Source organism: Wyeomyia smithii, chromosome 2, assembly GCF_029784165.1.
Source record: "Wyeomyia smithii strain HCP4-BCI-WySm-NY-G18 chromosome 2, ASM2978416v1, whole genome shotgun sequence".
In the NCBI taxonomy this organism is placed as follows: Eukaryota; Metazoa; Arthropoda; class Insecta; order Diptera; family Culicidae; genus Wyeomyia; species Wyeomyia smithii.
The window spans coordinates 168361744-168389486 of record NC_073695.1 but is presented as its reverse complement, the minus strand read 5'-3'; the positions used below and the strand labels follow the sequence as shown (position 1 = coordinate 168389486).

Below are 27743 nucleotides of genomic sequence, written 5' to 3'. Positions count from 1 at the left end.
CGGCGTGAAATTTTGTATATAGGGGTTTCAGGGGCCGAGAGAGGTGACTAAGATAGTTCGAGACCCCTGCCTTTTCTAGAAGAGAGGGGTCCCGTACAAATGAAACACAAGTTTCGCTCAGCTCGAGAACCAATCAAGCAAATACAACCAAATTTGACATGTGAATGTTTTCAGATGTAACAAATATGTCCAAAATGGTTTGACACCTCTCCCTCTTCTGGATGGTAGGGCTCTTATACAAATCAAACATAAATTTCTATGGTGGTTTGATACTCCTCCGTACTCTGGAAGGGGAGGCAGGTCTCCCATTCAAATTAAACAGATATTTCAACCAGGTTTTCCGGAAAACAGCCTGCAATGATCGGGTCGATGCACAGGAGTCAAAACTCGACTCCAGACGCCATTTTTAAATTTAAGATGGAAACTTTCGGTTTCTAATATGGGTATTTCCGAAATCGTAATGGTGCACAGAAGCTAGAAATCGATAACAGACACCATTTTGAATTCTAAGATAGCGATTTCCTGTGTCTGGAAAACTGCCAAAAATGACCAAATACCAACCAATATGGGTGTTTCTTCAACCAGAATGACGCTCAGAAGCTAGAAATTTTCTTCAAATGCCATGTTGTAATCCAAGATGGCGACTTCTGGTTGCTGAAAAACAGCCGAAAATGACTAAATACCACCCACTATGAGTATCTCCGGAATCAGAAGCTTAAAATTTACCACAGACACCATTATGAATTGCAAGATGGCGTTTTTTGGTTTCTGGAAAACAGCCGAAATGACCAAATACCACCCAATATGGGTGTTTCTTCAACCAGAATGACGCTCAGGGGCCAGGAATTGTCTCAAATGCCACTTTGATATCTAAGATGGCGACTTCCGGTTTCGGAAAAACCGCCGAAAAAGACCGAGTATTATTTTATTTTTTTTATTCTCGCTTATTTTCCGTCGGTCTATTTCCGCCACTGTTGTGGCCAATTACCGACGCCCAGGGAGGCGACTCCACACCCAGGTCCCTAACTCACGACCCGTTTATTAACGGACCGGCCCCAACAGCTTTACTACCTCATGCGATGGAAGGCGTGATCCCAGAGATTTTTCGCCTCAGAAAATCTCCCGGTGTCGGCTAGGATTGAATCTAGACCAGTTGGGTTGGTTGTGAGTGGATCACGCCACCTCACAACCATCGACACCTATGTCGGCGGTGGGATTCGAACCCAGGCGTCGAGCGTGGTTGGCGGAGACGTTACCAACCACACTAGGCCCCCGGAGACCGAGTATTACTTAATATAGATATTTCCGTAATAGAGATGATGTACTACTATTTTGAATTCAAAGACGACCACTTTCAGTTTCTGGAAAACAACAAAATTACTGAATACCACCCAATGTGGTTATTTCCGGAATCAGATTGATGCCAGAAAAACAGTTGAAAATTATCGAATACCATTCAATATGGATATTTTCAAAATAGAGATGATGTACAGAAGCCAAAAGTCGAGGATGTTGTCATTCCGATAAAACCAATCATTTCAAACGATTTGCCCTTTGACTTCCTATGGCCGATTCGTCGTGCATTTGCAGACTATAAACAGATCGCAAGGAAGCAATGAATTTGGAATGTTTAAAATTATTAATTTGAACACAAAAATGGGCGAGACGAAGTTTGCCGTATCAGCTAGTTTATGATAAATATTAGTAAATAATGAGTATGTGTCAGGGCCGGCGTTTCATGTGGTTCATGTGCTCAAGTTTCTCAGGGAAAAGGATTATTTTTCAAATTGTTTCATTTACGATAGAGAATTTTATTTACGATAGAGTTCTAAATTTCCCATGCCAAATTTGAGCTCAATCGGACTTCGGGAAGTAGAGCCTCAAAGCGGTCAAAGTTACAGCACAGACTAACAGACGTAACACTGGAACCTAGCTCCATCGCCACAAAAAACGTTCATTTCAAATTTTCAATCGAATAACAGACATCGCGCGAAAACGTCGTCTGGGGCGCTGTCATGCAATCACATACATATTTTTTAGTTCCCCATTTGACACATGCAGTAACGCTGGCGCTGATGTCGAAATACATGACGCAGCGCGAACACGACAGCAGATGGTGCTAGTGTTACTAACGTAAAGTACTGGAATCATCCAAACGATGATTTTATTGAAAATTTGTTCGACGTGTTATGTCTGTTAGTCTGTGGTTACAATTTTTTGATCGATGAAATATTTCATGCATTTCTATGGATTTACTATAAAAAATATCGATTCCGGAAACTTCAAGAACTACTCTTGTGCATTTTTACGTAGGTCAAAAATGTAAAACTCTCACGACTGTAAGTGAAACCTCATCAGAAGTCCGATTAAGATCAAATTTTGGATTGAGACTTTCTTTTTGAGAAGATAAAATTGTTGAGCCCTGACGTTTGCATTAAAAAAATGCTCAAAGAATGTCGATTTTCATGGGTTTACCTTTACACGTACTGACGAAACTACCCATGCAGCATCAATCATAGTAACCCATGAGTCAGCAGAAAAAATAGACTCGAACTCTAACCGTAATGGTGAAAACAGTAAAGCTACTCCGTTGAGAAGTGTGCGCGATCAAAGAACCCGCCGCGTCGAAAACGGACATCGCACGTTAAAGGGACACCGGTTATGCTTGTTCCGGTATCTACAACATCTTGGCACTGTTGGACTACAATCAGAATATCGAAAGAAAGACCGATTCCGTGCGGCCGACGACCCTGAGCGACAAGAAACTCCGAGGAATGCTGAAGAGGAAGACCGAGGGAAAAGTGGCTACATCGCTGTGTACGCTTGATCGGGATCCGTACTGGCTGTGAACGGGGTAGTTTATAGTACAAAGTGCCTGCCGGAAGTTGCGTTGTACGTTAAAAAATACCATAGAGGCGTGGTGCTCTGGCCGATCTGGAGTCGGCCCACTACTCAATGCAATCGTTGGAAGAGATGAAGCGGATGAAAATCGATGCGGTACCCAGGTCGGCCAATCCACCCAACGTTCGCAGATGCGTCCCATCCAGAGTTTCTGAGCAAACCAGAAGCGTGAGACTTATTCCAACAATTTTGACGCAAAAATTAAGGAGGATTTGATAAATAAAATGAAGAAAGAATTCAAAAAGACACGCATGTTTTCGTCCACCATGGCGAATGTTCCGGTAAACTCCCGGAAAGCCACTCGCAAAGGCGTGGAATTGCTTTTGTAAGTGAGCCTATATAATTACCTTCCATGGATAATTCATTATACTCAATTATCTGTCTTGGTTTTTTTCTAACACCATCCAAAAAAAGTCCATTTTTTCAATGCAAACATTACTACTGAACGAAATTTGAAAATCTAATTTCTTTGCAACATTCCATTGGCACCCCATTGTTGATGCACTGTCGATTTTTCGTAAAATTATGTTCAGGTATCAGTAGGTCGCCCTCCCCTCCCCCCGGCTACGCTTTTGTCACCCATAAACCTTCCCAATTCCTTACTACCCACTCGGGAAAATAAGGTGACGCCGGCCCTGGTATGTGTGTCCAATCACAAATGGTGACTTCTCAACACTGTTAGAAAAATTGTAATTTTAATAGTTAGGATTTGTTGGCTTTCGCAATTATCATTCGTAGGGATTTAAACCTACTTGTCAAGAAAGGGAAGTAAACATACAACTAACTTAATTGCTAACTTATTGGCTATAAAGAGAGCTTATCGTAGCAATTGAGAATTGCAACGTATTTTGTCGAAAATTGTTAATAATTTTATTTGACATAGCTTCTAATGTTTCAACACCAGTAAGTCTATGTAATTCGAGTGTACCAAACCAAGGAGGACGCTTCAAAATCATTTTCAGAATTTTATTCTGAAACCTTTGAAACGTTTTCTTCCTTGTTAAACAACAACTTGACCAGATCGGTTCAGCATAAAGCATTTCTGGTCTAAAAATTTGTTACGCATGCTACTGGTGTTTTCGGTACCGATACTGTGACAATAAAGCAGTTCAGTAGTCGTAGCGAATTCCCAGCGCCACCGGGCGCCGGCTATCCCCTAGTGGGGTACGAGAGTGTACGTTGTGTGCAGACGCTGCCAAAGGAAATCCCTCGCACCACCAACCGCTGGTTAGCCCCTAGTGCTGGTTCACCTGGAAGAGACTGATTGCGGTTCCTGTCAAGCCACCTCCTGGAATAATCTAACTATCAGCCAGGAGGGAGCGTAGGCAAAAATACAAAAAGTCTGGTGAAGTATTCACATTTGTTTTTTTTCTTTAATTTTTTTTTCAATACGGTTGTCTTTTTTCTTATGTGTATTATATGTGTGTATGTGTATTTACCTTATTTTGAAAAATTGTTTCTACATTTTACAACAATTATTTGAATTCTCCCATATACGCATATTTATTGTTTGCGTGCGGTAGAGCAAAACGCTCCCGCAAAAATGGACAGTATGCATGTGGAACTATCCCTGGATGTGGAAACAAATATGGAAGAGCCTCCTAACATAATTCAAAGCGGCAAGGACCTGGCAAAACAGTTTTCGGCCGTAACCGAGATTACGAAGGTGAGGCCAAACAAACTGCGAGTTGTCGTGAGTAGCTTGAAGCAAGCAAACGCAATTGCTAGCTACGAGCTCTTTACAAGAGAGTACCGCGTGTTCATCCCTGCCAAGGACGTGGATCGACATGGTGGTTACCGAAGGAAAACTCACGGTCGATGACATTTTGCGTCACGGGGTTGGCTGTTTCAAAATGTAAAGATACTGGATTTCAAGCAATTGCATTCAGTATCCATCAAAGAAGGGAAGAAGAAATTCCTCCCTTCGGATTCCTTCCGGGTGACATTCGCCGGATCCGCACTGCCGAGATACATATCTTTGGACAGGATTCGTCTTCCTGTACGCCTGTTTGAACCGAGGGCCATGCATTACCAAAACTGCAAGCAGTTAGGTCATACAGCAACCTACTGCTGCAACAAGGCACGCTGCAGCAAATGCGGAGGCAATCGAATTCGGTGGACAATTTTTTTATAACGGTTCAGCGGGGCACCGTGCCAATGTTCGCTACCAAACTTTTTTCTATCTGTTCCTATAACGATTTTCTGCTTCTACCGCGATGTGAACAATTGGGCAATTAAAAACAAACTAAACTTTTCGAAAGCAGCTCACCTCTCAATGGCCCCTCATTTCTACTTTAATATCCTTCGATGACTAACTTATCGTCTGAGACTAATGATTTTATACATATTTTACAATGGAATTGCAGAAGTATCATACCAAAACTTGATTCATTCAAAGCTATGATTAATAATTTGAAATGTGATGTGTTTTCTATTTGTGAAACATGGCTCACTTATCACAGATATCAATCTCAATTTCAATAATCACACAGATATCAATCTCAATTTCAATAATTATAATATCGTACGATTAGATCGAGATATTCCCTATGGAGGTGTACTTTTAGGGATTAAAAAGTGTTATTCTTTTTATAAAATTAATTTACCTTCAATTCAAGGCATCGAATGTATAGCTTGTCAAATTAACATACAAGACAAAGATCTCTGCATTGCTTCTGTATATATCCCTCCTAAAGCACTAATTAGACAACAAATGCTTTCTGATATTGTCGAATTTCTACCCTCACCCCGTTTAATATTGGGAGATTTTAACTCTCATGGTGTAGCTTGGGGTTCATCTTACAACGATAACCGCTCCACTTTGATTTATAATCTTTGTGACAATTTTAATATGACTGTTTTGAACAATGGAGATATGACACGTGTTCCGAAACCACCGGCTCGTCCAAGCGCATTGGATTTATCATTATGTTCAACGTCATTACGGTTAGATTGTAGCTGGAAGGTTGTCTATGATCCCCATGGTAGTGATCATTTACCAATTTTAATTTCAATTAATAATGGGTCAAATAGCACTCGACCAATTGACATTCCGTATGACCTTACATTAAATATTGATTGGAAAATTTATAAATTAAAAATTACAGAAGCTTTGAGGCATTGCAACACCTTCCACTTCTTGAAAAATATGATTCATTTGCGGGTTTAATTTTAAATTCTGCAATACTAGCCCAAAGGAAAAAATATCTTGGCGTTTCAACTAAAAGACGACCTCCTACTCCTTGGTGGGACAAAGAGTGCTCAAAAATTTATGTTAGAAAATCGAACGCGTATAAGATTTTCCGGAAAAAAGGAAAAATCGAAGACTTTGTACGATACATGAAGTTAGAATCCATGTTTAAAAACTTGATCAAAGCTAAAAAACGTGGTTATTGGCGACGATTCGTTAATGAGCTTTCCAGAGAAACATCTATGAATACTCTTTGGAACACTGCTAGAAGAATGAGAAATCGAGTAGTGGCTAATGAAAATGAAGAATATTCAAATCAATGGATATTAAATTTTGCAAAAAAAGTATGTCCAGACACTGTTCCTGCTCAAAAAATTAATCGTGACAATTTTTCTGAACAATCAGTGATGGAACTACCATTTTCTATTACCGAACTGTCTATCGCTCTTCTCTCTTCCAATAATAATGCCCCTGGTCTGGATAAAATAAAATTTTATTTACTGAAAAATTTACCTGACATTGCTAAAAAAATGTTGTTAGATTTATACAATAATTTTTTTGAACTAAACATCATTCCACATGATTGGAGACAAGTAAAGGTGATTGCTATCCAAAAACCTGGAAAACCTGCTTCTTATCATAACTCATATCGTCCAATTGCGATGCTTTCTTGTATTCGTAAATTGTTTGAAAAAATGATTTTATATCGTTTAGACCATTGGGTTGAAAGTAATAATTTATTATCACATACCCAGTTTGGCTTCCGTAGAACTAAAGGAACAAATGATTGTCTCGCATTACTTTCAACAGAAATCCAGATTGCATTTGCTCAAAAAGAACAAATGGCTTCTGTATTCTTAGACATTAAGGGAGCCTTTGATTCTGTTTCTATAGATGTTCTTTCTGATAAACTTCATCAAAAAGGACTTCCTCCTAAATTTAATAATTTTTTATACAATCTACTATCAGAAAAACATATGCATTTCTCTCATGGTAGTTTGTCAGCGTTTAGACTTAGCTACATGGGTCTTCCACAAGGCTCATGTTTAAGTCCACTGCTCTACAATTTTTATGTGAGTGATATTGATGACTATTTGGTAAATTGCACTATCAGACAATTTGCAGATGATAGTGTGATTTCTGCCACAGGTCCCAGGGCATCCGATTTACAAAGATCTTTACAAGATACCTTGAACAACTTATCCAATTGGGCAATACAACTAGGTATAGACTTTTCAGTTGAAAAAACTGAATATGTAGTTTTTCTAGAAAACATGAGCCAGCTCAGCTCCAACTTATGTTAGTGGGTGAACCCATTACTCAAGTTTTAGTTCATAAATATCTTGGCGTATGGTTCGACTCAAAATGCACTTGGAAAAGTCATATTCGATATTTAATACAGAAATGTCAACAAAGAGTTAATTTTTTGCGCACAGTAACAGGATCATGGTGGGGAGCACATCCTTGGGACCTTATTAAACTTTATCAAACTACAATTCTATCAGTGCTCGAATACGGATGTTTTTGTTTCCGTTCTGCTGCAAAAAGCCATATCATAAAACTTGAACGAATACAGTATCGCTGTTTACGCATTGCTTTAGGTTGTATGCATTCAACTCATACGATGAGTTTAGAAGTGTTAGCGGGCGTTCTCCCCTTAAAAGATCGTTTTTGGATTATCACTTTTCGCATTCTTGTGAAAAGTGAAATTTTGAATCCTATAATAATAAATAACTTTGAAAGACTTGTTGAACTTCAATCTCAAACTCGTTTTATGACTGTTTATTTCAATTACATGTCTCAAAATATCAACCCTTCTTCATTTCCTTCAAATAATATTTACTCATTAGATACCTTTGAATCTACCCTATTTTTTGATACATCAATGTTAAATGAAGTTCGTAGTATGCCTGATCAACTACGTACACAACAGATTCCAAATCTATTTCGTGAAAAATATCAAAATATAAACTGTAATAATTCATTTTATACCGATGGTTCTTTTCTCAACGGATCTACTGGTTTCGGTGTTTATAACAATAATTTATCCGTCGCTTACAAACTCGAAAGCCCTGCTTCTGTTTATGTCGCAGAGCTGGCTGCTATTCAGTACACATTAAGTTTTGTTGAAAATTTGCCTAAAGACAATTACTTCATCTTTACGGACAGCCTCAGTGCTATTGAAGCTCTCCGATCGATAAAAAGTATAAAGAGTTCTTCGTATTTTTTGAATAAAATACGCGACCATTTGAGTACTTTATCCGAAATCGCATCACAGGTTACATTAGTATGGATCCCTTCTCATTCTTTAATTGAGGGCAATGAGACGGCAGATTCATTAACTAAGATCGGTACGGTACTTGGTGACATTTATGAAAGACCTATTGCATTCAATGAATTTTTTAGTTCTATACGTCGAGAGTCGCTCATGAACTGGCAAAACTCTTGGGACAATGGAGATCTAGGAAGATGGTGTCATTCAATTATTCCTAAAGTTTCTTTAAAACCTTGGTTCCACAAATTGGACGTAAGTCGTGATTTCATTTGTATGATGTCTCAGCTTATGTCCAATCATTATTGGTTTAATGCTCACCTTCGTCGTATAGGACTCACAAAGGATCACCTTTGCACCTGTGGCGAGGGTTACCACGATATTGAACATGTTGTTTGGTCATGTCCGTTATATCGTGAAGCTAGATCCAATTTACAAAATTCTCTTAAAGCTCGGAATAAACAACCAAATGTCCCTGTTCGTGATGTCTTAGCAATTTTAGATTTCCCATATATGCGTCTGCTATATTCCTTCCTTAAATCAATTGATGTTCCTATTTAGTACACTTTTGTTTTCATTTCAGATTCTGTTTACGCGCTTAACCAGGAATAAGACGTTCCCGAAAATATATTTGGCTCTTGAAGCTGCAGAAACCATATTTATCAAGATTGTATTTTATGATTTGTAATTTATTTATAATTGTATTATTGTATATGAAAAGATGAGAGGGTTTTTATGCCTGTTTGAGGAGAAATATTTATTAATTTTACTCAAGCAGGCTTTTCCCTACTCCAATAATTATTTCGGCCTCGTTATGCTCTCTGCGATTGGGCCTTTATCTTATTTCATTTAATTAGAATAAAATAAAATAAACTTTTCGAAAAACAAACTATGAAGTTGTTTAGTTTACTAAGGCCTTCACACCCACAAAGTTTCAAATTCTGAGAAGGTACTGCTGAGAGGCTCAGTCGAGTTGGCGTAAAATCGGTCATATATAAAAGGTATCGGCTCTATTATCATCAGGTTTTACCTATTATCGTCCGGAGTTTTTTTCCTGTGTGGACTCATCACTGCGACCAGAGATTAGATCTCTTGTGATATTGCCCAGTTGTTTTCTTTCCATCCTAACAATATCGCCTAATCATAATTCCCTGGAGAGACTCACACCAGTTTTATTATAACAGGGACTTATTTTTGTTAGAAGGGGAGTAAACAGAGGTACTGTAGAATTCAGATTGAAGGAAGGGTACTTGCTGAGAAGCCTGCTAAATGTCCTTTGGCAATCAAATGGCCTGATTCTACTAAGATTCGAACCCACGACCACCTGCTTACCAAGGCAGACTCTATAACCTTGCGGCTACGGAGCTCCCCGGAGGTTAATGAAGTCATAGAGAACTAATATTTTGCGCAGAGGTACTCTGCATTATGAAGAACCATCATGCAAGAAATCAACGATCTTGGACATCATCAAAAATGATAGATATACGAGTTGGGATAGAATTTAAAGTGCAGTGTTATAAATCATTACAGGACAGCTTCTTTTTCGCGGTTAAGATTGTAACAAAACACACACGATTCCAGCTTAGTATATTTACTTCTCATGAATCGCTAACATAACTTCTAATTTATAGTAACTCCGATATTGACTTCAACGCCATTATTGAATTAATAGTGAAAACATCTCTACAAACGTTCTTTTTTGAGATTAATGAGAAAATCGTCGTCAGACTCTGATTCATGATCCGACACTATAAAATCCCGATCAGCAAAAGATTTGCTCGTCTTTGTTCGCAGATTCATACGCTTTGTGCCTGGCTGCCAATCGTCATCATCCTCGTCATCCGTTTCTGAATTGGAACTAGCTATCCGCTTATAAGATCTTCGTGTACGAGTTCTTTTCCGCCGATCAATATTACGTGCGTTACGTGTTGAGTTTGGTACAAGCACCATTTGATCGTCACTCACTTCTCCAGAAGCCTTCGCCAACAAATAAGCTTGCTCCTTGAGGTGTTTTAGCTGATCGTCGTCGAGGTTATCCAGCATAATGAGCATTTTGGGTCGGGAAGTGAGAAACTCCTTGCACGGTGTAATAACAATAATACCGGAATCGTTTCGATAATGAAGGGGCAATTCAATGGCCCGCTCGTACATCAATTCTTTGTGCTCATCTTCATTGCAGCTTCGAGCGTAATTGATAATATCTTCCACGGACCCACAAACTGTTCGATAAGCATCAACTTTGCTTAGCAACAATCCATTTGGAAAGAGCATTTTTATCTTCAGGAAAAAGTTTCGATACTGATTAAGATCTTTCGTGAGAAATTCCGTATCTTTTGCATTGTGCAGAGTCATCTGATGGTGATTAAGATGTATTAGCTGTTTAAATTCACGCTTACAATATCGACAGTTGTACTGTGCCAAATGCGTTCGCATATGTTTGGCGATACTATATTCGTCAGCAAACATTTCATTGCAACAACTACAGATGTAACGTATACGAACCGACTTGGAGCTAAGTGAAAAAGATGCGGGTAATCCAGCCAAAGAACATACATCAATATGGTTCTCGTACTCGAAACGACTGTCGAATGTTAATTTACAGTGGTTACACGTATAAGTACTGTTATTTTGCTCCAGCATACGATGTAAAAACTCATCATCTATATAGTCGCAAGGATCTTCATTCTTACTTGCACTGTGATAGATTTTGAAGTGCTTCAGTAGATCGATCTTAACACCAGTCAGCACAAACGGACATTCGCCGCATTTAAACACGTTCTGATGATCCACGCAAGCGAACGTTTGCCCCGGATGACTTACAGTTGCGTGCATTTTAATGTCGTAATACGACGAAAGTTTATCGCAATAGAAACAACGAACTAATTTGAAGAGCTTGAACATTAGAGGTTTTTTAACCTCATTTTTGTGCTTACAACTCCAGTGCTCAACAACGTCATCGATTGTGTCACATTGTAACTGACAGTGATTACAAACATACTTTACAAAATAATCAAAACGTTTGCGCTTCTCCTTATCGGTGATAGATTCGTCGTACACAGCCAGTGTTTGATCGGGATGACAATTCATGAAATGACGCTTCACCCCCTCTAAATTAGTTGAAGAATAAGTACAATTTTCACTGCCACAAGCAAATTTATTTTTTTTGTTCTCATCGAATGGCATGGTTGAGCTCTGATCGATATCAGTTTTTATGGCTGCAACGGTGTCTGCCGAGGGCACTTCATGGAATAGAGCAATTATCAAAATCTCACTATTCGGGTGTTGTTCCGAAAAATGTGGTTTGAAAGAATCGTGATCAGAAGATTTATACGAGCATTGGGAGCATTTGTACTGTTTATCAGTCAGTTTATGATCGGCCGTCATATGCATAACTATTTCTTCCCGGGTTGTACACAACGATTCGCATAAATCGCATTGCCAGGACGATTTGGAGGCACCAGCCAACGAACGGGCCTCACGAATGATTTTTACAGCTGCCGTTACCACAGAGCTATGATTTTTCTTAATGTGAGCAAGTACTAAATATCGTTCATCTCGGTAAAAATCACATTCGCTACACTTGTACAAGTTTTCACCATGAAGCTTGAGATGGTTAATAATCTTGTCTATGCAAATAGGACCTTCATTTAATGATGCCTCACAATGTGGACACCTGTATACTGTCTCCTTTCGATGCGTTCGATAGAGATGAGTTCGAAAGTCAGTAAGTACGGGGGGACAATCGAATTGGCAAATACCACATAGATACAACTTAATCGGCAAAACCATTTGTGGCACGTTTACACATCCGCCAGAAAGAATATCTGGTGAAACTGTTCCTTTGGAATTATCCAAGTGTTTCTCAAGATGTCGTCGTAGGTTTTTCCTTATCTTTGTTGAATAGTCGCACTGGGCACAGCTAACATCTTCCAGATAAATATCTTGCAGAGGTAACCGATCGATGTCTTCTACACCAAATTTCTTTTTCTCTGCGACCGTTGCTGTTACACCACCGCTCACGTCGTCCTTCAAAATTTTGTCAATGTAAGCCTGCAGCTGAGCGCCTGTAACGTTCTGCGGACATATTACCACTAAATCATTATGGATATCACGCTTCTTCGGGTGCAGATAAGTCAGAATTACATCCTTGCTGTTGTGGTCGTGTTGTACATGTAGAATCATCATCTTTAGGAAATGACTCTTTCGGTCGCAAATAAAACACATATACCGATGACGACCATGCGTCTTTATGTGCGTAATCAGCTCATGTGCCGATTTGAATTTTTCGGTACAGTGATAGCACTTGTAGTTTCCAACATTATGATGCTTTAGTAGATGCAAATTTAGTTTAACGGGATCACTAAAACGACTGGCACATTTTTCCACTCCGCACACATTCAACTCCGGGCCACAAAATCCAGTATGTTTAATCATTTGACCAACTTTTTGCTCCAGCCGGTCGAACCGTTCCATTGTTCCTTTGAACAAAAAATCGATTCGAATCTGAGTGGTACTAGAAAATTTCTTTTGGGATGTACCAGTCGAACTCTTTCCACCCGGAATTGGCGAATGCGAATGAACCGGAGTACTACTTTTGCTGCTAGATTCACCATCCCCGATAGTTCGCATTTCATCATCAGAATCCAGCGAAACAGTATTATCGTTCTGCTGAGTGTTTACGTTGTTGCTAGATTGGGTATCCGCTTCAGCCACCGTTGTTGCATATATGTCAGTTGCCTGCTCTTCTGATGTAGATTTCGGCACTAAACTTCCAGTTGATGAGATACTATCTGCCACAGAAACCATCGGTGGCTGGTCTTTGCTAACGGGATTTGTTGGTTGAGTGCTGGTTACCGTGGAGCTGGATGTGACTGCTGTGGTTGTGGTTGGTTTGGCTGTAATTGTAATACCTGCAAAAAAAAAAAAAAACAAAGTTTTTCAGCAAAACGATTATATATGAATTGATGTAAGGCGTGATACGAGCAGTTCCACAAAAAATGTCCCAGTTTTAAAATTTTTCTTAATTGTCATTTTCGATTTGGCTGAAATTTTGCGTAGACGTTTCTCTAGGCAAAAGATGTCATTTTGTGCTTTTGGTTTAATTTGTTGGAACACAACTTATTTTTGAGAAGCTATTTAAAATGCTATTTTGGGAAGGTGTTGACGATTTCAAATATTTTTAGGGCCAAAACGGTTTGTTTGATTGGTGTGACAGCTTCGGCAAAGTTGTTTTGACTGTGAAAAAATTTTTAATTCCCCATAGAGTGCAATATTGAAAATATTTCTACTGCCAAAACGAAGTAACAAGGTAACAAGAAGTATCTTACCGTTGATAGGAGCGGAAATGTACTTGGTACTTGGCAAAATGTAAATTACGATAAAACTAATTTCGTAACTGTCCAATGTTTCGAGACACGAGATTGAGATTTGAATAACCATTAATACATATGTTTTTAAGACATATTCGGAAGAAACTAAAAAAGATCAATTTCAATGCAAACTTGTTCTTTCATTTAAACGATACGAATTTTAAAATTAAAAACTATTTGAAAAATGCAACAAACCTGGAATATGTGGTAGAATGCCTAATCCGGAAGCGGCAATGTTCGTTAGCATAGGCACGTTCGAAGTGGCTGCATTGTTAATGGCTAATGGTGAACCAGTGGGTCCTTGTGCAACACTATGGACACTACTAATGACTGGCAGACTGTCATTTACCCGCTGAATAGCCGCTAATGGTGGTAGTGTCGCCATACCCTGTACACTGCTGATGACCGGAAGTGGAGATTGATTATGATGTTGCTGTTGTGGTTGTGGTGATATTGGTACGCCTCCTTGGACCGTAGTAATCATTGGCATTTGAACCGTAGGCGCAATTTGAACAGGAAGCGGTGAGGATTGCGCTGGTGCTGGCACTGGCACTGGAACTGGCACTGGTGCTGATGGTTTGGGTGCGCTGTTTTGCACAGGAATTGAGATAATCAATGGCCTTCCAGCTTCATCAGTTATTTGAATTTGAATATTCGGCGCTGGGTTATTCGGGTTACTAACAGGTGTTGCGACAGTACCAGAAACAACTTTTTGAACAGGTTTTGTGTATCCCATTGTTTGATTTGTGTTGAGGTCTACCGGTTTGAAGTTCAATTGTTCCGACGTGTAGATACATCGCTTGAAAAGGTCGGGTGAAACATTACAACTCATAGTTTTTAGTTCCATCGATTCAATCTTGTTTGGCGGAAAATCAACACCGTCGGACCTCTGTTGACATAAGTAATAAAAATATAATTAACAAACAACAAAAACTTGAACAATCGTCCGAGAGAAATATTACCTTCTTGTTATATCGCACACAACAGTATAAAGGTTTGGAGCAGTGAGCATTGCTAACATGTAACGCCATCGTTGATTTGGTATTAGCTCCGAAAAGACAGTACACGCATTCATACAATCCGATAGAATGCAGCAACAGATGACGAGCCATGCTCTTCTTGTCAATATTTAGATTGCACACCTGGCACTTCACGAAGCTCTGAGTGTGTCCGGCCAGATGGCTCATGTATGCTGACAGGATGTAATACGATTCCTTGCAAACTGCAGAATAAGTTATAAAATCTCTCATTAATTCACTTCTTATATAACTTAAAACTACACCTTTACATTATAATTGAAAACACTGGCAACAAATTACAATATCACGGTGTTTCTATATACAATAAAATATGTATGGTCGCTGGAATCGATTTTACCAAAATAGTAATGATTCATTCTTGATTCGAAATCGTTGTCTAAGCCTGAAACCACAAATAAAAATTCGGTCACAGCTCGGGTCCAAAGTTGCAATTAAAGTAAAATGAAAGATTTATTATTTTATTTACTGTATCAAGGGGTACGCGAATGCCTTTAAGGGGTACGCGAAAGAAAAATCAGTAATGGCGGACGAAGCATTTTTTTTTTCATAGTTCAATTTGAAACCTAAACTAGACTACCACAACATGATTTACCACTACTTTCTCCCAATCTGCGAGAACATTCCAAGCCAGGGGATATACCTTAATTGACAAATATCGCCAAAGAGGTACTTTTTTCAAAAGAGAAAAATCACTGACATCAAAACTAATTATTATTAAATAATTAATTATAAACTAAAACATATATTGACGAAGTGTTCAAAACGGATAACTTTACAAGTTTATTTTAAATGAATAATGAGGCTTAGCCTCCTCAGCTGGTCTCTAGGTACGATGCTGGCCTAACAAGCCAGTCGTCGTAGGTTCGAGTCTTGACTCGGGAGAAACTGTTAGTGTCAGTAGGATGGTAGCGCTAACCCCGCAATTGTCCTGTACATTTAACGGTTGGCTGCGAATTGGAATGTAGCACCAAGGATTTTCTGGGACGAAAATACTAGCTCACCAACAAATTTTGGGGCTTATTAAGGGAGTCACTTCACAGTGAGATGACAACCGTAAAAGGGAAGGTGAAAGTGATTCCCATTTGATTTGCACGCGTCTTTTTTCACCAGGAGATTTTTTCACTTTGTTCTCACCGTGAGGTGACATCCGTAATAAGCCCCTTTGACATGTTTTTTTTTTCACTGATGTTGTCGTACCTGAATGTGTGATTTTAGACGAAGCAGCTGAATATCGCCAGACGTCAGATCTATGAGCATCTCAGCAGGGTTTTAAAATTTCCAGATGACCTCGAAGTGCGATACTGGTTTATTAAACCAGTTGTTGTATGGTCGAATCCCACCTCGGAAGCAAACTGCTAGTGTCAGTAGAATCAAGATGAACACTAGTTTCATCTATTTTATTGCACACTAACAGTAACCATTGTACACGAAGTCTGTGATCAAGTAAAGAAAACTACGTGCCACTACAGTTTCAATTCTGGAAACGAAGAAGAGTGTTCACAGAAATAGTGTCTACTAAAGCTGAAAATATTCGATTACAACTTTGTAATAAGTAAATGCGGGAGGTGACTGGTTAAAAACCTTAGGTCAAGCTTCAATGCGCAAACAGGAATGAGGGGTATTTGAAGCTATCTGCGGACCCCAGTTCTCTCAAACTCAAAGTTATTGTTCAAGTAGTTAAGGTGACGTTGCTTTCGAGTTGCGTCAAAAATCTTCAAAAATCGCTGCACATATTAGAAGTAACTAGGATTTCTCTTTATACAAAACTTCAACTGTTTTGATATACAATATTTATTTATATCCGCTCATTTTGGCAAACTCATGTATTATATGTAGTTACCAACTGAAAGACATCTTGATGAAGCTATTTTAATACGTTTAGAGAACAGATCAATCTCCAATATACAATACAGTTTTTACCAATTGTGCAAGTAGTTCATGAGTAACAACAGTTTGAAGGCCTTTTTTTTCAAAGTAAAAACTTCTTCCTCTCCGCGGAGAGAGGGTTAAACAGGCAAGCTAATTTTTCACTTATTCTGAATTATAAAACAATCGAAACGTAACGTCAATCGTGTAGGTAATGCCATAGCGATCTTTCCTTTGTGAATTACATCTTATGATCTTCATTGACCTTTAAGCGAAGGTAAGTTCTCTTTTGTTCTTAGTTGCTTCACCTGCACGGTGAGCTTTACATTGTATTAGAGAATATTTGTCTATGCGAGAAGTACATTGTACTGCATAAAAGTGAATCTAAAACTTAATATTCATTCTGCTTCAGGCTTGGCAGTCATCAACCGTTAGAGAACAAGGCAAATTCGAGGCTAGCGCTTTTAAGTAGTCTTTTCTAACTGCCTTAATATTCGACCGAAATCAAATCATCAATACGGGATAGATACGCAATGTAAGACATCATTTCACAACATTAGGGGTATCTTTGAAAACATATACATTCCAGGTATCGGTGCTAGTTTGTTGTTGAACATTCGTTGTTGATTCCGCTTGTAATAGTGCTAATGCTACTACCAAACACAATTTGCAGATACCATGAGATGTACACTTATCCTCAAAGAAGCTTTACAAAATTGATAAAAATATGAACACAGAAAATTGAAACTCGCATAATTGTGTTTTAAAATGGTTTTATCATTTCTTTATTTGCTGTTTCATTGTTGTTCTCCTAACGCATAGTTTAACATATTTATAGGGAACAATGCTCTTTTAACATTCAAGTGATACGCAACAATCGATACACAAAATAGGTTTTTGGAAAGTTTCCGTTTGCACGTTTCAACGCTTGATACCGTTTACCAATCGTGTGGACATGAGAAATGATTATAATTAAAAATAACAAATCCCAGTATACATCCCAGGCAACTGTTGCGATGAGTTAACAATGGGAGCGATGGTTGCATACAACAAAGCCATATTTATTGGAAAAGTACTAGAAACACCGTAATAAATTTACAAAAGTAGCCGGCCGTTCTAAGATATCTACGAACTTACGATCGACCACCCTTTCCACCATACCCTTCAATAGTACCTGTATTAGGATACTTACTGGTACAGTGCAGTGGAAGAACATTCTTCCGCAAGGATTCCTGCATTGACCGCCATTCGTCATCACCGAAGCTTTGCAGATTATCTGGCATGATGAGGATATTTTTCGTTGTAAGATTAGTGGGATGATAAGTTTTCTGGTGTACAACGACGTTGGTGGGATCACGACTACGGTAGAAACACAAGTTGCACTGGAATCCGCACGTGGAATGATCCTGATCAATATGCACTAGCAGGACAGTACAGTTGGGCGCTATTAGTTCACAGTAAGCGCACTCCAACCAGCATTTCCTTGGTGCACTTGGACCCGATACGTATCGGGTTTCATGCAAATTTAAATGTTGTTCCATGAAATATCGGTTGTTTGTTGTAAACGCGCATGATCGAGCCATACATTTGTATAGACAGAGTAAGCTTGTTTCTTCAAGCATATTACGGCAGTGCTCTTGGTTTTTTGTAGTAACCATATTTGTCCAGGGTTTTAAACGCACTGTGTTTATACGAAGATTTACCACTGATGGTACCGCAGCAGAGTTAGTTGAGGCAGTCATGGTCGAAGAACTATTGTTTGAAGATGTCATCGTTGCTCCTATATTCGGATTCCCGATTGGTCGAATTTGAGCAGGAATCGTATGTGTCGGTGTAATAATTGCGTTATTACCCAAAGCCATAGGTGAGATAGTTGAGCTAGATTGAATAATAAGATGTCCCGGCTGACCCAATGTGATGGGCGAAGGTCCTCCTTGAGCAGTAGACGACACTGGCAGTGTAAGAGGCGTTAATGGAGGTGGATTGGAGTCTGTTATAGACAAAGTATCTCCTGGCATTTTGCGTATGCGAATCACGTTTGATACAGGTGGGCGTGTTTCGATTTCTGGAGTAGGAGTTTTCTTCCGAGCATGTACTTCTAATAAATGCTGTAGTTCATTCGCAATCGTGCAATTATCCATTATCACAATTTGAGACTGGCACGGGTAACAGTAGCCATCCCAAACGATTTGGCTATGTCGTTTCGAAATATGGCTAGTAAAATCTGAAGGATTCTTTGAAATGTATTTACACCCAGGCATCAAACAGAGATGTAGTATATCACCCTGCTTTTCGAGGTAAGCTACGTGTTCGATTCTGGTGCTATCCAATACAAGTTCAACAAAGTCATACTCAGGTATCGGTGGTTCTTCCGGAAAATTATCCGTTTTCTCCGTTTTGATAACAACTTTTTCGAGAGATGTCGTCAACTCTTCTTCTTCCTTTTTCTTCTCCTTTTCCTCGTCTTTTTTCTCAACTTTTACTTTAACGGGAACAGGAAATCCACTCGGCTTACGTTCATCTCCCCCATCACCACCAGCACCTGCGCCACCATTATTGCTTCCAGATGCACCAGTACTTCCACTGTTGTCTGTTGACTGATCAGGATTTCCGCTAGCACCTCCTCCAGTGTTACCTCCAGCGCTACCTGTTCCTGTGTTGGTCTTCTCACCACTCTGTTGACCTTCTTCAGTAGCATCAGACATGTTGAAGTCGGTCGTTTTATCGCTAGCATCAGAATCATAATCGGCATCTCGGGGCTCCAGTTTAAATAAACTCTTGCCCAAATGAATTCCTCCTTGTACAGATTCTATCTGCAGAATTGGTACAACGGCTTGAGCTTCCGATGATACCATTTCAGGAGACCCAGGTGACTCAAAGAAATTATCACTTGAACTAATTTGATCACCTTGCAGTTCTTGCTCTTCTTTGAAAATAAAAGGCCGATGCTCTAAGCGTCCGTAGACTCCAGCGGGACCAATGTGCACTGAGTTTAATCGAATACCTGATCTCTGTAAGAGCACAGAAACAGAACCATCTTGTGCAGCCGATTCTGCAGCTTCATCATCTTCAGTAAAAGGTTGGTTGACTATCTCGCATGCCTCCGCTGGTTCACCTTTGGGTTGGAGTGGAATCATCGCGTTTGGCGTTAAATCTGTCATCATTTGATCTTCATCTACTACGGGTTTTGTTTCAATCTTGTAATTCACAATGCTAAATCTAATACAAGTTACATCTGCGGACGGATGCTCTCTTTTTAGGTGCCTCTCCATATTAACACGACGAATCTGAATGTAATTGCATTGTTCGCACATATAACCATATATGTGATTATCCTGGAACTCGATAACATTGTACAGAGCCAACACCGGTTTCAAGCAGGTCTTCTCGTGAAAGAAAGTATTCGGCAATTCTTGATTTTGGGACATAACAGGGCAACTGGTGCAACGGTATCGGTACTCGCCAGTGTGCGATGCCAAGTGTTCAATCCATTTGGTTTGCGTCATTTCATGTATAGTAAGACAAAAGAAGCATTTAAAACGAATTGTTTTTTCATTAGAACTCTCGTTCACTAGGATTCCGTTAGTTAAAAATGGTTCTGCTCGAATAATGTCTGCCATTTTTGGAGAAACACGACTGACAAACACTTCGTACTGCTTATGATCATATACGTAATGATCAACGATTGCCGACCCATTGAAAGAACAAAGTGCACAATTGCTGGAATAATTGCTATTATAGTGTACCTGCTTTTTATCATTATATATAAAACTGTTCTCTTTGGCTTTGGACTTTCCTTTTGGCAAAACTGGTGCAACTTTAGCAACCGTAAGCAATGAGTCCTCGTCTTTTAATTGATTGTTGGCACTAGCTGTATTTTCTTCATCCGATGTATAATGTTCAACTTCGTCAACTGTAGGTTTCGATCCAGATGACTTAGTTATTGTACCCTCAGCTTGCACTAGCGCCTGCGTCGTAACATTACGTCTTCTTGTGAGATTTATTTCAGCTCCTTTAGACATCCATTCGAGGCTGTTTTCTATTAACTGGTTCAATTCCCGGCTTCCAGCACCGGTACGTTTGGCGACTTTTGATTTGTCTTTTTTCTGATCCTTTTTTGGTGACAGTTTCTCAACTGTTTCATCCTCTGACGATGAATCATCCAGTATCGTTTGAACGCGCTTCATTTTTCTACCAGATTTGACCAGGTTTTTGGTTTTAGTTACTGAAGATACCTTTTTGGTAAGCGGCACTTCTTTCTCCGTTATTTCATCATCGGACTTATTTTTCATTAAATTCAAAATTCTGTTAACTTTATCCTCATCGCCAATTTCCTTCAACAAATCCATCAACTTATTTTGACCCGCCAAATCATTCTCTTTTAAAGTGTTTTGCTTGACATTAATAGAGTTCTGTTTATTCTTATCCTGAACTTTTGTCTTTACTTTTACATTTTGAACTTTTTCTGTCACTTTACCTTCAATTATTCGCGATTTTTCTGATGATTTTGTGGCAGTATCATCAGTCTTCAACAACTCATCAGCTCTACGCCGCTCATTTTTTTTGGGTTCGTCAGCTTTAGCTTTTTCCACAACTTTTGAGTGTGGCACAATTTTCTTCGATTGTTCTTTTTTCCCAAGAGCAATTGGCTCATTGCTGGAATAGACAGGATTAATTGTCTTTCTATGCTCTGAACGGACAGTCGCAGTAGAATTAGTTGCTGCCGGACTTCCCAAAGGCTGCGCAGCTATTGGCGCAGTTACAATTCTAGAGGCTGGCTGTCGTTGTGTGACAATTGCATTTGAGGGAATAATTTGTGTAGGAGGTGTAGGAGGAACTGGAGCTGGAACAACAAACGTGTTTGATATTTCTGCAGGACCCCGAGTAACTGCTGTTGGAGAATGACGGTAGTACTGTTGATTTTGATTTTCGAAGCGAACCCTGTTTTGTAACTGCATCTGACGACGGCGGCAATAGTCGCCGTAATTTCGTGGATCTCGTTTGCTATAAACAGGCTGTGTTGGAGGAAGTTGATGCCGTCGCTGGAACAACGGCTTATGTGATTCTGATGGCATCGGTAATGGTTTTTTAAACTGAATATCAACGTCTGCTTCATCCTCTGCAGCTCGTTTTTTTGTTTTCATTGGATACCGAAGCGCTAGACGCTCGGGTTCACAAATCTGGAATGGCTCTTTTACACTCGACGATTTCGTACCTGTTTTGCTAGAACTAACAATATCTTTTGCATATGGTTCTTGCGCATCATTTGACTCCAAACGATCGGGTGTTCTCCATGGAATTTGTGGTTTCTGTTTTAATTTCGCTTCTTCGGAGATTACTTCTTGTAAAACAATCGGAAGGTTATCAGTTTGCTTTACAGGAGAAGTTGCTTGTTCTTTTGGCGGCGATATCCTAGCAGCAGCGGAACGCTCGGGGTTTACCGCATCTTTTGCATTTGCTTCTTCGGAAACTCCCGAAGATGATACTGCATGTTGGACTCCTGAATCAACATTTTCAGTGGGCAATGCTTCTACCTGAGCGACAACAATCTCTGAAGATTCTACACTAAATGTTATTTTACTGATCAGAGTCTGAGTGTTATCTAGCAATCTTCGCAACGTGTCGGATTTAAGTCTATAATTGTAATAAAAGAAAAGCACAATATTGAAAACAATTAGCCTAGTCGTAAACTATTCCTACCGTCTACTCCGGTCGCTGGCCAATCCTTCCATTTTAGAGAGTGAACGAACAAACTTCGCTTTCTGACTCTCGGGACCTTGATAATTTGATATAAGGTCTCTAGTATGCTCGAATTGTGCATGGACGTGAGCACGAAGCTCTTGATTGACGCGTTCTCGATCAGCAAGCTCTGCCATAATCTGAAATAAAAAATATCATAATGATCGATATTACATTGCCTTCTCTTAGAAAAAATAATTTAACAAGTTAAAATTTGCGTTAAACCAAAACATTACTGGTTCCAGATTTCACATACAAATATATATCAAAAACTATCCCAAACAGTTGTTTCAACTTTGAACACACAAAATATTTCATCAAACTTCAAATCATTCATCACTTAGACTCAAAAAATGAATCAAGCAAGCGTACAATAACGTAAGTTTAATAGCTGTCTTGTAATCGTTTATTAGGTTTATTAGCGAAGTAACGCATATTCTGCAATCAATGCCGTTTCGCATTGAACTGTGTAAAATATATTCAAGTATGAAAAAAAGTGTATTTTTTCTGTACAACTTCACACAAAAGAAAACTACTGCTACGTCGAGCTATGAAAATTTAGAAAATATAACTGAAAATACAATCTAACGAAAAATCATATTTGTCTCAGTTCGCAAATGATTAACAATGTCTGAATTTTCAAATGAATCAACATTTTGCATTAACAATAATGACAAAAAATGCAACACCGTTAAATATTACAAAGTATATGAAAGCAGATACACCAATAAATTTTTTAACGTTTTCTCTTATAAGAGATGATAAAGCATTTTTCAGGTAAAAATATTCAATTACTAGCTCATCATGTCATTCCATTACATAAGACTAAACTCACTGCACAACAATTCAGTTCAATTCCACTGCTTTTCCTACAGCAACTTATGATCACCTCGAGCTATGTTTTCAATCACTTTGAAGATCTGTTTTTTTGTAAGGATAGTGAACTTTGTTACACACATGTGATTTTTAGCAGCTTTCGTTCTTATTCAAGAAAAAGGCCAAGTAATAGTTGAACGAACTGTACGAACCTCACCACGCAATACGCTTACTCTGTACTGGTATCGCCTATTATATAATAAAAGTTCACACTCACACCGCTTTACCATTCCTTCACTTAAACATAACACAACACGATTTCGAAGCAGACATGTTCAATTGTAGTTGTAGTTGCATGCCACATAATGACTCATCATCAAATATGTAATAACTTTTTCCCAATAATTTCCATTCCGAAATTCAATCATTGTAACTTAAAAATAAACAGCCTTTCGAAACCACGGATAGAAAGAATACATACAGCGCACGAACTTACCGAACGATTTCGACCATCCGATGTGAAAAAATATTATATCAACCTCATACAGGTCGCAGATCACGCTATCCCAGCCAATGCTACAAACGAACTAAACGAAATGAGAAAAAGTTGCGCACCCAAGCGGGCTGGTGCAGTAGCCGCACTATAGCAGCAATCAGTCAGCGCTGAGTCGTTGCTGGGATGTTTGCTCTATTTCAGTTCTCTCTCTCCTTCACCATAGTGGTGAATCCAATTCACCTCGCTCAACGTTTTGTTCCTTGTTGTATATAATATACATAGAGAAATATTGTTGATTTATTTGTGTTCCTTCCTAGAGGGTTACCGTTTCTGCTTGACCGAAGACACGGAAACTAATACTCATTCTGAATATTGTTCGCAAATGCTAATGCGACATCCAGTTGGCTTAAGGTCTAAGACAAGACCTGACAGCTGGTCACCGTTACATTCAACCAATTTGAACCGGTTGCTGATTGGCTGAATTCGATAACGCAATCGTCACGTAGAAAATACAACGAGGTTACTTTTCACTGTAAAGCAGTGATGCTGGAGAGTCATAATTTAGCTATTATAATTTTTCTTCATCTATGCAGCTATTATAATTGTTCATAAATAATGATGCAAAAGTATGCAAGGTACATAATATTACCGAGTAATGTATTTCACTGTTATAACTTGAAAAATGCATTGATTAATCGTTTATTACTATTTCGGTTGAAGTCCAAGAAACTTAGAAAGAAAAAATTTGGGTACCAAGAAACTTAGGAAGAAAAAATTTGATAATAGAAGTATGCTTTATTGAACATAAAATAATAAATAAGAATTGAGTATTATTCGCCTATATATTGCAATTTTAATTTGTTTTATTTTCATTGACCTGCAGAAGTTGTTAAAAATAATCATTCTGGCATCAACGGTATGGAACGTTCAAAAAAATTTCGACGGGGATGACGGCCGTTACGAAAAGAAAAATAAGAAGCCAGCTGTCGCGTCTTGTCTTAGCTTAAGGTTTCTGTGATAAACTTCTATTTTTTCCAGACGATTAAAAAATTTTCAAGGTCAACATTTCTCTAAAAATTTCCTAAAGATGTTTCATATTTTTCTATTGGTACGTATTATAGAATTTTGTATGAAATGTGTTTTAAAGGCTTATTCAAATCCATTGCATCATATGATCAAATTGAACTAGAAAATGTAGAAGAGCAATTTTGCGATCTTCAATCACGCAAATTTTGCCCTTTTGCGTTAACGATAGCAAAACAATTTTTTACGCGAATTTCAGAATTTACGCGAATTTCGGAATTAGCGCGTTTTTTACGTAGAATTAACGCGGGTCTCAGAATCAACGTGGTTTCGTAAAATTTTTTTTTACGCGATATTTAATGTTTTTAATTTTCAAATCGTTTATTCGAAGTGTCGGTTGATTTTCTTTAATCCAATTACCGAATATTCACAGATTTGATTTAAATGTTTTTCTGATTTTCATCTCGATTCGCAGATGGGAATAACCCTGCTTCTAAGTCTTTTTCGAAATTATTTAGCAGACATAATTGAATTCTTTTTCCAAATGAAGTTTCCTAACGCGATGGTGGAAGCTAAGGGAGATCATAAGAATTTGATGCCTTTGTATTATTCCTTCATACTTTGATCTCGAGAGCCACAGTGTCTTCAGCAAAGTTGTTATAATAATTATTCTCCATGTTATATAAGTTGCAACTTTGTGATTAATCCACTTAACAGTGAAAAACGAATTTTATTTTTCTCATTTTGGAATATAAAAATCCACTTTGTTCTACAAAGTTGTAGCACTTTTGAAAAGAAACGAGTTTGTTGAAGAGATCATACTTCTATCTACCTTTTTAAATGGACTTTTGTGGAGTTTTCTAAAGATCACCCCCAAAATCAATTGTTTTTAATTTTACTTTTTATAATGATTTTCTACAATTTTTCAATGTTCTAAAATGTTGTTTGCTATAAGGAAACCAACAATTTCTTCGAAGGAAGTTGATCGCGCACGGCCCTACGTTGTGTTCTAATTTCGCCCTTTGGCATCACGAGAGGGCAATTAAGGCCCAGGGACGAGTTTTCTTTTCCCACCGCGAAATACACAATCTTTACTTTACTACTGTACATTTATTCTAAATCTATTTACAAACGGGCAGCGTGACGGCGCTGCCGCCGTACGCTTATCGACTAACAGAAAATGAACACTAGAGACTAACAGAAAATGAACACTAACGCTGCTGTGGAGAGCGCTTCTATAGGCTGCCTCTCGAACGGCAGCATTGTCGAGCCAGAACAAAGCTTGGAATAAGCGCGCACAAGTCGGCGTCGCTTGGGCCTCAGCCTGTGTGGTGGTGTGGTGGGCGACTTACAGTCGTGCCCATCTGAGGCGGGACTTTTGGCGCGAACATACTCCCCCCCTTGAAACCCTATGGGTTTCAACGTTTTCCGAATGAAGGGGTCCGGCAGGTGGAGGCACGGCTCCGAATATCAACACGAGGAGGCAGGGCTCCGAAGGGTGGAGGTACGACTCCGAATATTTACACAAAGGAGGCTAGGCTCCTGGAGGTATCGCTCCGAAAGGGTGGAGGCAGGGCTCCGAAAACAGCGTGGACGCACAGGTCCGTTAATGGAGGCACTATTCCATAAACATCACTTTGTACAGACGCGTGGGTCCGGGATGAATACACAGCTCCATCGAAAGCAGGCACGGCTGCTAACCATTCCATGGCGGGGACGCATGGATCCAAGGGGAGGCACGGCTCCAAACACACATAATGACGCAGAGGTCCAGGCGGAGGTCCGACTCCGAAAACTCGTAGACGCAGCGGTCCGGGTGGAGGTTTAACTCCGTTGAAAACAGTCAGGTAACTGACGTGAACTGAAAATTATCACAGCGTAAACGTACTGCATTGTTGCAGATAAGAATGAATACTTAACTAAGCAGGATTGTGGGGCAGCAGTTTTCGGTCGCCGCAGTTGACCTAAACGCGCTACCCCTAGAGGCATCGGTTACTGGAACCACCTGGCCACCTTTAGCTTGTGGCTACCCATGATGAAACGGATGAAAGTCGATTCGTCCCGTTGATCAGCATTCCTTGAAACTAGTGGACGGCACGGTTACGGTAAAACTCTACTGCTTGTGCGTCGCTGTCTCCGCACTGAGTGGCGCACGGGAATTATTGTCCGAAGATGTTTCACACTACTTTTCACGTTATCGGTTGCAAATTGGTAAAATTCGTTCGTTTGATCTTCACACAACCTTGTAGTCCGAAATCCACTCAATTTTCTACGTACAAATAGCTTTTGTTTCCACTCACCACACATTTTTGATTGTTCTTGTTGCCATTGCGTTACGGCAAAATTGGTGGCTTTGTTTCCCTGCCGACTACCGACTGTCGGCTCACATTCAACGCGTGAGGGATAAATCGTAAACGTAAAAAACTTTAACACTTTACTTAGCCGTGTAGGTTTAGCTCGATGCGGGTGACGTCCCGTTAGTAAAAATTGGCGCTCGAACACTCGCGGGTGATGCCAAATAGGCGCAATCCTGGTCACGGCACCAAATATGATCGCGCACGGCCCTACGTTGTGTTCTAATTTCGACCTTTGGCATCACGAGAGGGCAATTAAGGCCCAGGGACGAGTTTTCTTTTCTCACCGCGAAATACACAATCTTTACTTTACTACTGTACATTTATTCTAAATCTATTTACAAACGGGCAGCGTGACGGCGCTGCCGCCGTACGCTTATCGACTAACAGAAAATGAACACTAGAGACTAACAGAAAATGAACACTAACGCTGCTGTGGAGAGCGCTTTTATAGGCTGCCTCTTGAACGGCAGCATTGTCGAGCCAGAACAAAGCTTGGAATAAGCGCGCACAAGTCGGCGTCGCTTGGGCCTCAGCCTGTGTGGTGGTGTGGTGGGCGACTTACAGTCGTGCCCATCTGAGGCGGGACTTTTGGCGCGAACAGAAGTTTATTATTTTTATTATATGTACACCTATTACGTTTACCTCAAAAAAAAAATGATTTGGTTGTTCGAGCA

At 39.4% G+C, this 27743-nt stretch overlaps 1 protein-coding gene across 3 annotated transcripts in view; it reads right to left on the bottom strand.

Moving 5' to 3' along the window:
* Window positions 1–9933: 9933 nt before the first annotated feature.
* LOC129724436 (uncharacterized) overlaps window positions 9934–27743 on the bottom strand; it is a 48036-nt gene continuing 30226 nt past the window's right edge. For 2 of the 3 annotated variants that reach the window (XM_055679347.1, XM_055679348.1), the window contains exons 3-7: window positions 22339–22517; window positions 17831–22272; window positions 14695–14954; window positions 13928–14621; window positions 9934–13273 (exon numbers count right to left, since the gene is read on the bottom strand). In XM_055679347.1, coding sequence (XP_055535322.1) covers window positions 10047–13273; window positions 13928–14621; window positions 14695–14954; window positions 17831–22272; window positions 22339–22517 — 8802 coding nt within the window. In that variant the 3' untranslated portion in view covers window positions 9934–10046. Of the gene's footprint in view, window positions 13274–13927; window positions 14622–14694; window positions 14955–17830; window positions 22273–22338; window positions 22518–23689; window positions 27464–27743 lie in introns of those variants that run through there. The other variant, XM_055679349.1, reaches the window with a different exon arrangement.